The sequence below is a fragment of the Apiospora phragmitis genome (genome assembly GCF_038363925.1).
Source record: "Apiospora phragmitis strain CBS 135458 chromosome Unknown utg000010l:1.0-9815664.0:1.0-9183399.0, whole genome shotgun sequence".
Classification (NCBI taxonomy): domain Eukaryota; kingdom Fungi; phylum Ascomycota; class Sordariomycetes; order Amphisphaeriales; family Apiosporaceae; genus Apiospora; species Apiospora phragmitis.
Window position 1 is genome coordinate 7,241,876 of NW_027117409.1, and position 15,069 is coordinate 7,256,944.

Consider the following 15,069-nt stretch of genomic DNA (forward strand, 5'->3'; position numbering starts at 1 on the left):
CAAGTCATCTTAAGATGCTGTTACACCGCATACGCTTCCTCCTTCTCCTTGGGGGGCATGTTGACATGACAAGATAGATTGAATTCATGTCCTACTACAGAACCATTATGAGCGGTCAGTTCGTCGTGTCTTAGAAGTCCGACAGAGCCGTCATTAGCTGGACCTGGACGAGGCTTTTGTGGTGAATCTGTGGCTCTTGTGCAGCTGAACTCGACCGACATCTGCCCCTTACATAGGAGCCTCGAAGCCACTCAGCGGTGCCGACTTCTGTATCGGTCGGCCGCCCTTACAGATAGGGACCGTCCATGGTACGTGTAGTGCCCATGTTAGCTGGCTGATCAGTCCATCAATGGTCCCTGCACCGATAATCCAGTGCCTCACAACAAAGCACAGCCAATTTGGTGGATCCGTTAGATGAATCGGTGACTGCCGTTCCTCCGTTAGAGCGGCCGGAATCGTCGATCCGTCCGGCACGAGCCCAGGCAGTATGTATGTTACGTAGCAACGGCCCCCAAGGGTGAAGAAGTTCTGATCAGTGAAACACCTCGATGTCCATATCTCACATCAATAGACCAAGTATGAGGAAGATGTTTCACTAACCATGATAATCTTGAGAAGGGGTGGTGAAAACCAGCAAAACATATAGCTACTAGAACATATGGATTACGATCAATGCAGGCTAGACGGCAAGCCTCAATCAATACAACACAAACGAAAGATGAAAGATAAAAATCCCCTTCTTCCGCGTAAGACTAGGAAGGGCGACTACCCACACACACCTCTTTGACCCGAAGAGAGAAGCCTCGTTAAACCAGGTAGCTAGCCGATGCCATTCTTCGTTACTTTTTCCCATCCTTCGAACGCGAGAGTGAGCGACTATCATTCCACAAGACTGGGATGTCGTTCGAGAAAGAGAAGCGAAACCTGTATATGGACTCCAAGGTCTCAGCGCCACCCCGAATTTGTCCGTTGCTGTGTGACCTGCTTTCTCTGGCACACTATCTCGTTAGGGTAAAAGGGGGTGAAGGGAGATACCCTCCTTATCTCTACTCGTTTTGCCAGTTCATATTACGACACGCGGGCTGCGTGATGCCGCATATGCATACGATACATCACCCGTGAAAGAAGACTAAGATCATTGTCATGCCTCCTTGCGAGACGAAGATTGGGGGCTGAGATCGTTACTTGAGGCCACCAGGAAGGGGTGTCTCTCTCTCAGCCTTCACGGTCAAGGTGCATTCACTTAGGTAGACTCCCTTTTTGGTGAGTGGGCACATATATCTGGATTCGGCATCATTCGCGTTCGGGTCTATGACTCAGTGGCTTCCGTGAAATAAGAGACAGGCTTCATACAGTTTTTGCATTACCCAGTTCCTTGGCCTAGACTTGCTAAACTCGCCACTTGGGTTCAGTGTACCATTCATTCGCCTTGGGTTAATATAATCAATCAGTCAGTGAGAGAGATAGACCGTCGAGAACAGAGCGGGTGGAGAGAAGGGCCAGATAGGTCTGGGACTATCCGAACTCAGAGTCAAGGTTGCTACAATCAAATTATGTTCTTCACCCCTTAATGATGCACAAGGATCGCCTGCGTACGGTTACCACAGCTACGTAGTATTAAGCTGGCCGGCTTGAAGGCGACAGAGAGGGCTAGGGGGGCGTCTATTGTATTTGTCAAACGCCCGTCGTCAAGGACTCTTCGCCGCCGCCCTATTTACTGCACTCAGAGATCGGAGACGTTTCGGTGTAGCGATTCGCAAATAACAAGGCCATGCAGTGGTAGACGGATAATGGGACACCGGCGTTCTCAGGAGATGAGCACGGCGAACGAGAACCTGCCAGCGCCATACCGAGACGCAGCTCGCAAGGTACCCTTTCATACGTACTTCATCCATCCTCCGCCTAGGGGAACACCTACTCAAGCAGATGTTGGAAGTTCTTGGCACATGCCGTCCATGTCCTATAGCCAGGTACTACCTACCTAATTTTACGACTGGCCCGCTTGGGCAGGTCAACCCAGCCTTGGCCTGCATACGCATACTTGTTGTCACTGCAAGGGAATGGAGACCGAACTGCACCACCAGCTGTATCTGTATGTTCTGATGATTCTTTCCGAAGGATCTGATCGACTGGTCCGGGATTGACCTGCCCCGGGGCGCATGGCCGCGAATGAATGTTGAAATCCGTCTGTAGGTTACATTACGTTATGACAAATCTTGAACCTCGACCAGCCAACAATTGGGTACCCACGAATGGTTGATCGACGACGCGTTCATTGTCGACCTCCAAAGCTTCCATCGTACGATCAAATAGAGCCAACAAAGAAGGATCGTTGGGATGCACTGAATAAGCTCTCAGAAGGTCTGGCACGTCTTTCAGGGTTGGTTGGGGGTTGTGACTGGCAAGCAAGAAAAAGATAAGCGATTGCTGTGTCGTGTCTCGATGTCGTAATTTCCTCCCGCATGGCCAGTGTCATGGGTGGAAAATGACATGCATATCGCTTAGTTTTGAATCTTCGACACACGTTCGCGGCTGAAAGGGGCATGCGTTGCTTGCCTGCCCTGGTAACGAAAGTTGAGAACGCAAACATTACCACGGATGTATAATTTCGATCATCACCCCTATGTTCGTACATGTCTGATGGTACCCATCGTGACCGGCAATCGTCCTCGCGCTGCAATCGGCCGCTTGTCGGTTTGGATCGTTCTGCGAGAGTAGGCTTCTGGATGAAGCCGTGTTGCCCTCGTACTGGATTTGTTGTTCAACTGTTGTGTTTCATCATAATCAGATTAGCCATGCTCTTCGTCATTCGCAACTGATTGTCTACAAGCATCGCATCCAGAATAGTTGGCACGCCTGCTGACCAAGGTGGAAAACCCCTGATTGATTTGAGCTCCGTATGCTACTCTGAATGTTCAAGCAAGCTACTACTGCATATTCAAAACAATGCATAGCTATAACCTGCAGAAAGTGACCCACGAGGCTGGATATTGTTCGTGTGATGGCACTCTTCAGGTGAGTCACGAAAGTGCTTCCATGTTACTTCCGGGCTGAAAAACAAAAGAAATAAGTATGACTGCATGCAAGTCTTCGGTAGACCCCATGTCGCGGGGAAGGTTGCCGGTGCAGAGGGCACAAGCTGGGAAATTGTCCTCGATGTAGTTGAGGGATTTCGTATTTTCAGCTGCAGCTTGACTCCCATAAAATACATCTCTCGAGATATTCTCGCGTCAATCGCCATATAAATGAGTCAATGCGGATAGTACTGTTCCCGGTCTCCTTGGACTTGCAGATTTCGGATTTACATGGGCGGCCATGCAGACCAAAGTTTGGTAGAAAGGGCCGTCCAGCTGCTTGACGAGATGCAGCAAATAATTTTTTGATAAGAAGGCCGAGACACACCGCGGCAAGGGTCAATGTCGAAAGAGCGGCGCGGAATGGTGTGCAATGCAAGGAATCCTTCTAGAAGGTCTTTTTTTGTTTCTGAAGCTACCAAGCCCCTAAAGAGATCCCGTGAAAGGAAGTCCCCTGAACGGGAGATGCGGCCTCCAGCGGGATCACCAGCTAAACGGGTGGTGCCCACTAGCCTAGGATGCAGTAAGGTGGTTTCGAAATAGGCCCACCAGCGGCGGCCCAGCATCAGCACCGGACGTCCCTTGCGTGCCTGCAATAGCCATCATTTGGGACGAGCCATCAGGTTGCAGCAAACTTGCATGCACGCTTGCAGTGCCAACCACCATCATGCAGCATTTACAATTGCACCTTCCCAACAGCTGCTGCCCCTGAATTCTGTGAGGTTGCAAGCTTCCGTTGACGTGTTGCTGCAGAGGAGAATTTCCCCGAAGATAGCTGGTATTGGACGCATCAGGCTTGCGCCGCAGCTAGTCAGACATTATTCTGGGGCGACATCTGCGACACTGCGCGACATTGCACGACAGACAGTTTGGTGGTGGTGTGTGCGGTGGTGGTGATGATGATGATGATGGCGAAGGCAGACGAAGGGGTTCCCAAGTCAAATTAGCAAGAGCGCGAGCACACATTCCGAGGGGCCATGCCATGCACGCTGCATGCATGCTACAGGTACACATGCTGAACAGATGGAGCCCGGCTCCTGTTTGCGTCCCGGCTGCAGATGTTTGTCAGTGAAGTGCCTCATCGCGGGAGAGAGAGTAATCAGATGGTAGCATCCTCCACCATGTCAGTGTGGTTGGTCATACAAGCTGGCGCACGAGGGGAGGATGGACGATGTATCGAATCAATGGCTGTCACTGTTGGTGCTGGGCGACAGAGCTTGATTGGCCTGTATGACCAATAGGACAACCCTTTTAAGGAGTGCGAATGTGGACGATGGATGCGGACCACCAGCTTCATAAAGTCGGTGAGAGGGATTGGATTGCCAGGCGGCCATAACTCAACTCAAACATGGTCATGGTCTTGGTCATGGTTGTGATGTGGTGTGGTGCGTGTTATTTGGATTTGTGTGCCACGTTTGCGGACTACCAACAAAGTATCTCGATACCAATCAATATCTTGAAGCAACGATGAATAAGTCGCTGGTGAAAATTGCCCAAGTAAGGGAACCCCTTTGGAACCTACCTATCAACGGCACACATGAGGGTCTTGCATAGGTATGTACTTACCTAAGCCTACCTGCAAACGTTGGTAAGCAAGAAAGCCATCACGACTTCAGTACTTGCGGTTGTTCATACCGGCGTAGATGTATTGGTTTCGAAGTTGACGGGCTGCTCGAAACATTGACGAGGTGTACCACCTAACATGGATTAGGCAATGCAGGTGTGCATAAGGTGGCCCAAGTCGACCCTGCGAGGCTGGCTGGAAAACATCGAAATGCAGTGGTGAAGGGAAGGGGAAATAAATATTGTGTTTTGATACAACCCCCAATGGGTGTGGAAGGCCAGTAGTTCGAATCGATCAATTGGCCATTTTGGTGTCTTTCTTTTTTTGTCCAAAAATGCCGATGAAAGATGCAGAAGGAAGGCATGTACTCGATCAAAGTCGAAGGGAAGGTTTCCTAATAGAGCAAGTGCACTTACCGATCGACGACAACATAATTACATGTAGATAGGGGTAGTCGTAGCTTCCGTAACTCCCTTGGTGTTCGTCTCTTCGCTTGCTCTCGTTATTGCCTTCCTCCTAGACCTACGGCAGCGTGGTTGGCGTTCTGCTTTCACTTAGAAGCCTGTCCTTGTTTCGATGTCTTCAGAATATACAAATGTTGTTAGGTTTGTATATTCGGCGTTAAGACAGTGGAGGCATGGTAGGACTACTGGGTAGGAAGCGAACAGTCGTTATCGGGTTTTAGACTTCGTTAATTACTTTTATTGATTATTGTGTCAATCGTCGACTGAAACGAAATGGGACATAGAATCCTAGTATGATATATGTAGGTATGTATATATAACCACTCAATCTGTATGCAGCAGCACTGCTGGCTGCTGTATTTCTCTCGAAGTTGAACCTGAGAGCACTTGAACCCTCCAGTGGTTGTACAGGGGTCTCATGTAAGAAGAAAAAAGGACCAGCCCGCTATCGACCCCACAAGTCTTTTCCCTTCCAGAATGCAAGCAGCGATTGACCTATCCTCCGTTTCATCTCTTCGTACCTAAGCATAACGTATTTTGAGGTGAGTAGTGAATAGCAAGAACGAAAACGAATGCATTGGTAAGTAGGTATACAACACATACATAGCTGGAAGAAGAGAACAGACTAGGTATAGAAGGAAAGGAATGTGCGTGATGTTCGTTGAGCTAGGTGAGCACTGGTTGTACCCATCCATAGCATCATACTGACTTACCGACCGATGAACGCTAGGCAGGTTCAACGCCGCCTCACTCAGCCCGCCCGTTCTCTTTTTGCCATGTATGTACCCAATAAGTTAGAGAGCTATTCCTTGTCTCGTTCCCTAACTTCAAAGTGGTCTCCTCCACCCACCCTGACATCCATCCATCCTCGCCTGCATTGATTGATTGAGGGAACAATAGAACACGGTAAGTAGGCGAGTGGTAGATTGGGTTCTACAAGTTCATATAATCGACTCGGCCATAACGAACCTTCAGTGCTCCGAACATTGAACACATTAGATTAGGTACAGCTAGAGAGTTACCGTGCCGTAACGTTGGCCTTTTTTCTATTTTTATGATTATTTTTCCTCGTCGCTTCATTCCCCCTCCCCTCCCCCCTCCGCCCCTGCGTCACATCGTACAAATTCCATACTGTCTTGGGGACCGGGGGGTGGTACTTGCCAATCTTGCTTGACACTGACACCCTCAAACCAAACCCTCAACCCTCCTCCTCCTCTTGCAGTCCCAGTCCTGCCAGTCCCTCTCTCCCAGGCTTCAGGGATTCCTTCATTAGCTCCGACCTGTCTTTTTATATAGGGCTGGGGCTCTCCCTCCCGCTTAGACTTGGAAACTGGCTGGACCCTCCCCAGCAAGTGAAATGAGCACATATTAGCTCCCTCCTCTCTGGCATCAAGCAGTCCACTCTTGACCCAATCGTATCTATCTCTGTCAATATTTTGCCCTGGTCTGCTTGTGTGCTTGGAAGCGATACAGAACCGTATCCCCTCTTTCCTTAGCCATAGAAATCGCCAGTCTTCTTGCTTCTTTTTCTTGTTAACCTAATAATAAGCATCCCCTCTCCTCGGACAGACAAGTCTCATACTGCCCATCAAGTGGAGCTTCGAATTTCACGGCCTCCTGCACACTTCCCCCCCTCCTCCGTCGCCAGCGGCCTCGACATTGCTCGACACACCCCGCGTCAACCCCCCCTTCAGAATCTCTGAACCTCAGACCCTCGAACCAGAACGTCGCAGACTCGTCTGATCACTTCCTTCCCAGGATGGCTGCCGAGAAGCCTTCGGTGCTCATAATTGGTGGGTTGGGCTACATCGGACGCTTCTTGGCCCTTCACATCCACAAGAACGACCTCGCATCCGAGGTCCGCCTGGTAGACAAGGTCCTTCCCCAGCTGGCCTGGCTAGCACCCGAGTTCGACCAGGCCTGTTCCAGTGACAAGTTCATACAGGCAGACGCAACCAGAGAACGTAAGTCTTCACGAAATGCTCCTCCTCGCCTCGTAAATCCCTGATGAGTTGTTGTCCGTATCTGCTAACCCTGCCCTCCCTTTTCGCAGAAGCCCTGTCGCGAATATTCGACCGGCCCGATGGCAAAGAATGGGACTATGTCTTCAACTGCGGAGGCGAGACGAGATACTCACAGGAGGACGAAGTATACCGGCTCCGATCCAAAGAGCTGTCTCTGGCTGTGGGCCGGGAAGCGGCAAAACGCAAGTGCAAGTGCTTCGTCGAGCTGAGCACGGGCATGGTGTACAAGCCTGACTCGTCGCCTAGCAAAGAAGGAGATAAGACGAAGCCCTGGAGCAAGATTGCGGTCTTCAAACTGGAGGCCGAAGAAGAGTTGGCCAAGATTGAAGGGTATGTTCAACCCGTGCGTCCGATGACTTCTGGCGGTGGTACTGACTTTACGGGCGACAAGATTGAACCTGGTAGTTGTACGCCTTGCTCATGTATACGGCCCCTACGCGTCGCAGTGGGTAGCCACGGCGCTCTGCATGGCCCGCGTTTACAAGCACCTCAACGAGGAGATGAAGTGGCTCTGGACAAAGGACCTGCGGACAAACACGGCACACATTGATGATGTGACACGTGCCTTGTGGGACGTGGCTAAGTGGTACGACGCCGGCAAGGCAAACTGGGATGAGAAAGAGATGGGGAAAACCCCGACGTTCAATGTGGTAGACAAGGGCACAACGACACAAGGCACCGTCGCCAACCTCATTGGAGAAATGTTCGAGATTCAGACCGGCTTCCAAGGCCAGTTCATCAGCACATTCGCCCGGATGAATATGGATAGTGTCGTCGATGACATAAACGACGAGCTGTTGGGCCCCTGGGCTGACCTGCTGGCTGATGCCGGCATTACGAGGCCTGGTCCGCTGACACCGTTCATGGAGAAGGAGCTTCTCAAAGACACGGATCTGAGCATGGATGGATCACGCCTGGAGAAGGTGGTTGGATTCGAATACCAAAAGCCGCAAATCAACAAGGAGCTGCTGGAAGAAGTTATCGAAAGCTACAAGAAGATGAAGTGGTGGCCATGAAACATGCGGCAGTGAGACAAGTGGACAGATACATAAATTCCATATCGACACAAGGGTACATGACATCGCCGGACCAATTTCGACTGTCACTGAAGGGATGCAATCGATTGGGAATGGTTTATTCACAAAAGTTGCAATGCAAGGACACGGGTTGCGACCACGAGGGCATGTCGCTTCGGCGTTCAAGTGAGACGTTTCCCCAAAACCTGAGGCTACGGCCATGTACGAATAGGATATCATCATTGAATTTTCCGTTTCGCCAGTAATGAGCAATATCCGAACATCGCATTCGCTTCCTGTTTTTCTAGTCTGGCGAGCCTCATCTCATGTCAAGTTGGGGGTCTATCAGGTTGTGTGTGTCGTAGCAACTAACATTTGCTGCGAGAGCCAACAGTGCCTGATTCCTCCTCACATCAAAAGGCCGGCAGTTGCCACTATCCCGCATGCTTTAGCGCTGGGAACTTACTTACCCTTCGGCCTAGCCCTTGCTACATACTCAAAAGTTACAGCTCAAAAGGGATTTCTCTGGATTGGGAAATAGGTCAGGTAGCGCTTCGCTTATGTTGCAATGCTGTCGTGGAGGACTTTTTGCCTACTATCCCGTTCGGACCTGTAGGCGCTTACAGGGGACCCCGCTCTCCTAGATCATTACTTAGCTTTGGCCGTTAGTTGTCCCCTAGTCCTCACCGCTGTTCGTCGATTAGGCCGGCGCTTCACATTTGTGTTCGCGGGGTTGCAATGGGTGTGCCCTGCTTCTTCCCATTCTCGGCCTCGTTAGCCGGCAGATCAGCGCCAGTCTAGGCGTTTAATAAAAAAACAATATGCAGTTAACGAACCTACCGCCAGAACTCCTACGGGAGATCATATCCCACATAGATGACGCGACAGGGCGGGAGTATGCGGATCATGGCCATCCCAACCTCTGCGCCCTTGCCTTGAGCGGTGCGCGAGGTCTCGCCGAGGCGGCCACGGACCTCCTCTACGGCGCCATCAAGATCGAGCGCAACGGCGCTGATGCCAAGGACGAGCAGCGTTTGGTGCTGCTGAACCGCTCCTGCCGTACCAATCCGCACCTGGTCCACCGCATCCGCTCCGCCGACATCCGCTGGTTCCACCACGACGATGCGACTCCGCACTACGACGAATTCCTTGCGCATCTCGCGCGTTCCAACTCGCTGGTCTCCCTCGAGGCCGAGCTGGGCCACCCGCCGCCGCTACTAGCCGGCGACGTCAACAGCAGCCCTTTACCGGCGCTGTTCCAGTGGCAGCCCGGCAGCTTCGCGGGGCTCCGCGAGCTGCATGTCCATCTGGTCAGGGTGGACCATGACGCCCGGGTCCCGGTAGCTTTTCTCGTCCGGCTGTGTGAACTGCCGAGTCTACGAGCTATCACTCTTTGTGCTCCAGCCGCCGTGGATCATGACGATGCTGATGGCGGTGATAAGCACAGTAGCTGTGAAGCCGACGGCGAGCGACTGCCCACGCTAGGGCTCACGGAGATGTACACCGGGTACGGCCGGCCGGTCTCCATCGACCTCTTGCGCCAAGTGCTGCCGCGTACCCCCGCGCTCAAGACGCTCAGCTTGAGCCTGCCCGGCGCGGCCGTCGAGGTCGACCGCAAGATGGCAGATTCCGTCAGCTGCGGCGGGTACGACCTCAAGGGCCCCGTGCTGTCCCCGTGCTCGGTCGGGCGGCTGCTGGCCCCAACTGCCGCATCGCTAGAACAGCTGGACCTCGGCGCGGACAACGTGTACCTCCCCGCGCAGCACGACGGCTCGCAGATCGACCTGTCGGCCTTTGCCCGCCTACGCCACCTCGAGATCACCGCGTGTCTGCTCCTGGGCGCCGGCCAGGGCCGCGTGGTGGCGGGCGGGGTCGTCGTCTGGCGGCGGCTCCCGCCGGCCCTGGAGAAGCTGACCGTCGCGTTCGACACGGACCTGGGCCTCTTCTGGGGCCTGGCCGAGATGCGCGAGCACGCGCGCGCCGGCACGTTCGCGTCCCGGCTGTGGGACCGGCGCCTGCGCGACGACGGCGACGGGCTCCGGTGGCTGGCCGAGCTGCTGCGCCGCCACGCCCACGGGGAGCGCGGGAACAGCCGCCAGCTGCGGCGCATCGTGGTGGAGGAGCGCGAGGTCATCGACCGCGACCGGAATTGGGCTCGCGCGGCGTGGCGGCGGCCGGGCGGCGACAGGATGCGCGACCTGGCGCGGGCGGCGGCCGTGGACCTGGAGATATCACTGCGGGTGCCCCGGAGCTTCCGGGCGGAAGATATCGATATAATCGAAGAGGCTGATTGCTATGATGAGCCCGGAACCGTGCCGTATGGCGACCAAGGGTCATCGAGTCCGTCAAGCGAGGGCATGGACTTGTGAGTAATAACAGATATGTCTATTACAGGGGCCGGACGGGCGGACGGACCGAACACATCCCCGAACAAGGAAAGAGGGGGAGTGTTTACTCCGTAGTTCGATCTGAGTTGAGCTTGAGGATGAAAACATCTGTCCGTACCCGGTCAATACCGCGCGTCGTTCGGTCTGGGGTGAAGAAAACACGGGGGTTCCATTTTCGCTACCACTGACTAGTGCTTGGGCGAACTATAATTTTCCCATTGCAACCCCAATCTACCCCCCACCACGGCGGTTCCCCTCATCACGATCACCATGACGCAAGATCTAGGAAGATTCCGCGGTCTTTGGGCAGCAAGATGCCAAAATCATGACGTACAATTGGGAGAGGGGGGGGGGGGGACACCGGGCACGCACAATGAATGAGAGCTCTGCTTTTCTCGGGAAGACGTGTATATCCCAAAGATGTATATATATGCCTGATAATAATCAATTACCTATGAACAGCTATTTTGCAAAAGTGCCAAGATAATCAGACGCTTCAAAATTGGATTTACAAACAACAAATAAAGAACTAAGAAATCATGCCCGAAATCGAGACCGTCTCTGGCTCCGAGCTCCTTATCATGGGCGGCGGCAGCTCGCCCTGCGGATGGAAGCCGCACGAGGATATCGAAGTTATACTCCTCGCGGTGAATGAAATCACACAAACCTTTTCACTCTCATGGGGGGTTTTCCGCGCCGGGCCAAACAATCCAATCTCTTCGTACTGACCTTGCCGTTCTCATAGCCCACAGGAGATACCACGGGTACAGGCGGCGACGATGATGTTACGGATTGGTGACCGATGATAATGATACGTTTCTAAAAGGGTCACGCTGATGAGGGGTTTTCGGGGATCAAATGGCTTCTGGGCCGACGCTTTATTCAAATTAAAATATTGGTCATGGCATATTGTGTTTCCCATTTTCATTTATCCATTAAGCCTCTCGGGGAAAGGCTCTGGGGCTTATTCCATGTTAGATGTGTAATACAAGAGATGACCTTCAAGTTGCCCGATTCAAGACTGGTTTCAGACATGCTCGCTACATCACTTATGAACAATATACTTCCTGGAGAAAGAAGGAATGAATAGGCGACTACTGGGCTATACACAAAACACTAGAAATGAACAACTCAGAGGGGGGAATCGCATAATACACGCGATGTAAGTCCGCCAGCTAACGGGCGATTCTTACCATCTCCTCATTTCCAATTCCATGGCCTTTATGACCAACTTCGTAAGCTAAACCAGCTTTATCGCGTCTATAAGCCATACCATACCAGTCCTGCAATTGTTGGAAATCACACGACTACTTCTTCTCTTCTGCTGCAGGGGCGCCGCCACCAGTGCTGGGGAAACCCATGAAAATCTTGAAGTAGTCCTGGGGATAAGAAGTCAGCAAAATCCGTACGGCATCCTTAAAACCCATAGCATGGTCTGCCACGGCATGCGAGACTTACATAGATCATCCACTGGAGACCGGTCAAGGTACCGATCATGACGATTCGCACTGGCAGGCCGTTCCACAGTCCCATGAAGCCGATGTCGCGGTAATTACGGGCCACGGCGGCGCCGAAGCCTTCACCGGATGCGCGATTCGCGTTGAGTTTGCTGACCAGGACGTCGGCCGGGTGGGACACGATGGCACAGAGAATTCCGGCGAGGTAGCCACTGGCGAACGAGACACCGGTCTGGGCGGCCCTGCCGTAATCGCTCTTCTGGCCAGGTAGACGGGCGTACATCATTTCGACAATGGTTTCGAAAGAGGCGAATTTCTAACAGGATTAATTAGCTTATCACGGCTTCAAGAAACATTAGGTTGCTGTTGCATGTTTTGCCAGAATGGACGGGGTAGGTAGGCTATACCATCATCGTATAGGGGATTTGTCGGCCCCAAAGGGGGTAGAGTCCCTTGTAGAGTCCACCGAAACCTTCCGCAGCCGTGATCTTGGAGAAACCATCAAGGGTTCCCGTGTACGGCGGAGGAATAGTTGTCTGCATGCGGACCTTGACGGCTTCAAAGGGGCAAAGCGCGATATCGGCGAGGAACTCGGCAGACGCGGATGCGGCCAGATACAGTCCGGTCTTGTACTTGTAGGCATTTTCCGGGCCGGCAAGGTCGGCATAGGTCTTCTTGAAGTACTCATACCTTCGGCGTCATGTTAAGCCACCCTTTCGGTATACTTAAGGTCTGCATGCAGCATTTACTTACCAGCCATACTTGAATGCACCCTGGGCCGAGTAGCCGAAGAACGTCGGGCCCCATCCCGTGAATATTCCTCGGAGGCCTTCCTGGCGGTAGATCATCTTCCAAGCCTGGAAGTTGCCCTTGTACAACTTCGAGTCGACCTGGCGGCGGCACTTGACCAGGTCCAATGGAGTCACGGCCGTGTGCGTCAGCCCCTAACAACGGTGTTAGTCATTGGCTCAGCTGACATGGTTTTGGCTCTGGCTCTGGTTGGTGTCACACTCACGCAAGCCATCAGCCCGCCAAATGTACAAGCGGCATAGTAGCCGGGCGAGTAGAGCTCGAGCTGGCCCGTCTTGGCCTTGGTGGCGGCACTGGCCTTGTCGAATTCGGCCTGCGCTTCGGTACTCAGCTTCCTGGCCTTGTTCTTGGCATCGTCCACGACGGAGAAGGCGCCGTACAGCTCGGGGCGGGCCTGGTACGGCGTGGCCTGGGAGCGTCGCGGGTAAGGCGCGAGGGCGCGGGAGAGCCGAAGCTCTGCTGCAGGATGCTGGGACTAGGAAACAGTCCAGACATGATTATGGAGGTGTCATCAATCTATCTGAACTACGGGCCGTATCTGCTACTGCTGAGTCGGTGATCAGGTTAGCCCTAGATCGCGGGATCTGCTTTGCACACACGACGACTCTGGGCGCTTGTTGTAAAGAAAGTAGCAACCATGTTGAGTGCCTGGCAAGGGCGGGGAACGGACGAACATACATGTCAAAGCCTCTCTACGACTTGAGCTGGAATGCACAAGGTCCTCGAAACAATGGCGTTTTGTCTTCGATCAGGTAGGGTAGAGTCAAGTTTGAATGGGAACGAAGTTGATTATATCAAGCAGAGAATTGACAGGGAAAGGAAGTGATGTTGAATTGGGGTATCATGATGATAGGGAGTCATTTAAGTGCCATCCGCGACGTGATTACCCGACTGTCCCATCCCATTGGCCGTCTCGCTGACTGGCAGCATCCTACCCTACTGAAGGAGGGAAGGTGGGAGAGCTTGATGGTGGTCACCGTGGTCAGGACGGAGTTAAACTTTGATAGCTCCATTAGACCCTTGAAGCTCCTCGTGCTACATATATCAGGTCTCGTATTCTCCTGCGTTTTCCAACTTATTATCTGCGCCGTTGTTTTTGTAAGATGGAGATTGAGGCACAGTAAGTAAGTGATCATGACCGTCGCCCGAGTACGAAACCCTACCTGCACCCAAGATTGTGTTGGAAGTCATGCATCTTCAATAACTTGGGAGGTCTTGGAGGTCAAAAGCAGCGCTACCGTCTTAGACAATGGAGGCCCCACACTTCGAGGTCCGCAGCCGCTATTGAAAACCCCCCACCTTCTGAGAAATAGTGCCAGCATCATCCCACTATCAGCCCTGTGAGAAAAGCAATCCGACCAGCCGACCGGGCGACAACGGTGTATGCACACTCGCCTTTGCCGATCAACACCATAGGAAGAAGACCGATATTCTAAATATCTAGCTTCATCCTTCATACTTTGATTCCGCACATTCGTTGTCGGAAACCCCATCACAAATCGTCGCCATGTCGTCCACAGCAGTTTCCATCAAGGGTCCGCATGTCGGCCCCTCGCCTCTCAAGCCGGCCTTTGTATCCAAGTGGTCATCGCGATATCGAGGTGTAAGTTCTCTCATGCATATTCTCTTTTTTCCCATCCCTCTCCTCTTCGCCCTGTGCCTGCTACCCCCCTCTCCCGTGCTACATTCAGGAACATTCTGCTGCCAATTGGCTAACCTCTCCCTCCCAACCAGGCCACCGTCCAAGACCTCGAGCCCCCGGCCGCCCTGTCCCTGAACCCCACCGACCCCATCTCGCTCGCCATGCTCTCGGCCTTTGAGCGCGACTACACGCACCTGACGGTCGTGGACGGCGAGACGCGCGCGCTGCTGGGCTACGTCTCGATCCCGACGCTGCAGGCGCAGCTCGACGGCGGCAAGGTCCGGCCCGAGGACGCCATCGGCCAGGCCATGAACCGCTTCCAGCGCAAGGGCCGCAAGTACAAGGTCATCACCATGGCCACGCCGCTCGAGGAGCTCGAGGCCTTCTTCGAGGGCGCCAACGACCCCTGGGGCCAGAAGCAGGAGTTCGCCGTCGTCACCGACGAGGGCCGCCGCTTCGTGCTGGGCGTCGCCACCCGGGCCGACCTCGAGGAGTTCGTCAAGCGGAGGCCCGCGTAAAAAAATAAAAAAGAGGTGCGAGGGGAAGTGTCAGTCTACGTGGGTAGGGAATTGCGCTTGCTATTGGGATACATAGCAGACAATATCCTCCTCTCCTCGTGTTTCGCACTATG

The 15,069-nt window shown here is 53.2% G+C and overlaps 4 protein-coding genes across 4 annotated transcripts; 3 read left to right on the forward strand and 1 right to left on the reverse strand.

The window, feature by feature from the left end:
- Positions 1-6,861: 6,861 nt before the first annotated feature.
- Positions 6,862-8,142, forward strand: PG994_011968 (uncharacterized protein; the record flags this gene model as incomplete). The annotated part of the gene is made up of 3 exons (XM_066863377.1): positions 6,862-7,066; positions 7,156-7,456; positions 7,518-8,142. The coding sequence occupies 3 exons, from the start codon at positions 6,862-6,864 to the stop codon at positions 8,140-8,142; spliced, it is 1,131 nt and encodes a 376-aa protein (XP_066712487.1).
- An 821-nt stretch (positions 8,143-8,963) lies between these two features.
- On the forward strand, positions 8,964-10,511 carry PG994_011969 (uncharacterized protein; the record flags this gene model as incomplete). Its single annotated transcript, XM_066863378.1, has 1 exon — positions 8,964-10,511. The coding sequence occupies one exon, from the start codon at positions 8,964-8,966 to the stop codon at positions 10,509-10,511; it is 1,548 nt and encodes a 515-aa protein (XP_066712488.1).
- Positions 10,512-11,836: 1,325 nt separating this feature from the next.
- On the reverse strand, positions 11,837-13,271 carry PG994_011970 (uncharacterized protein; the record flags this gene model as incomplete). The annotated part of the gene is made up of 5 exons (XM_066863379.1): positions 11,837-11,908; positions 11,988-12,302; positions 12,394-12,676; positions 12,740-12,930; positions 13,002-13,271. Coding segments are annotated over 5 exons (1,131 nt in total), but the record flags the coding sequence as incomplete, so codon positions are not given.
- Positions 13,272-14,303: 1,032 nt separating this feature from the next.
- PG994_011971 (uncharacterized protein) lies at positions 14,304-14,956 on the forward strand (the record flags this gene model as incomplete). The annotated part of the gene is made up of 2 exons (XM_066863380.1): positions 14,304-14,399; positions 14,531-14,956. 2 exons carry the CDS (start codon positions 14,304-14,306, stop codon positions 14,954-14,956), a joined length of 522 nt encoding a protein of 173 aa, XP_066712490.1.
- Between the last annotated feature and the right edge of the window lie 113 nt (positions 14,957-15,069).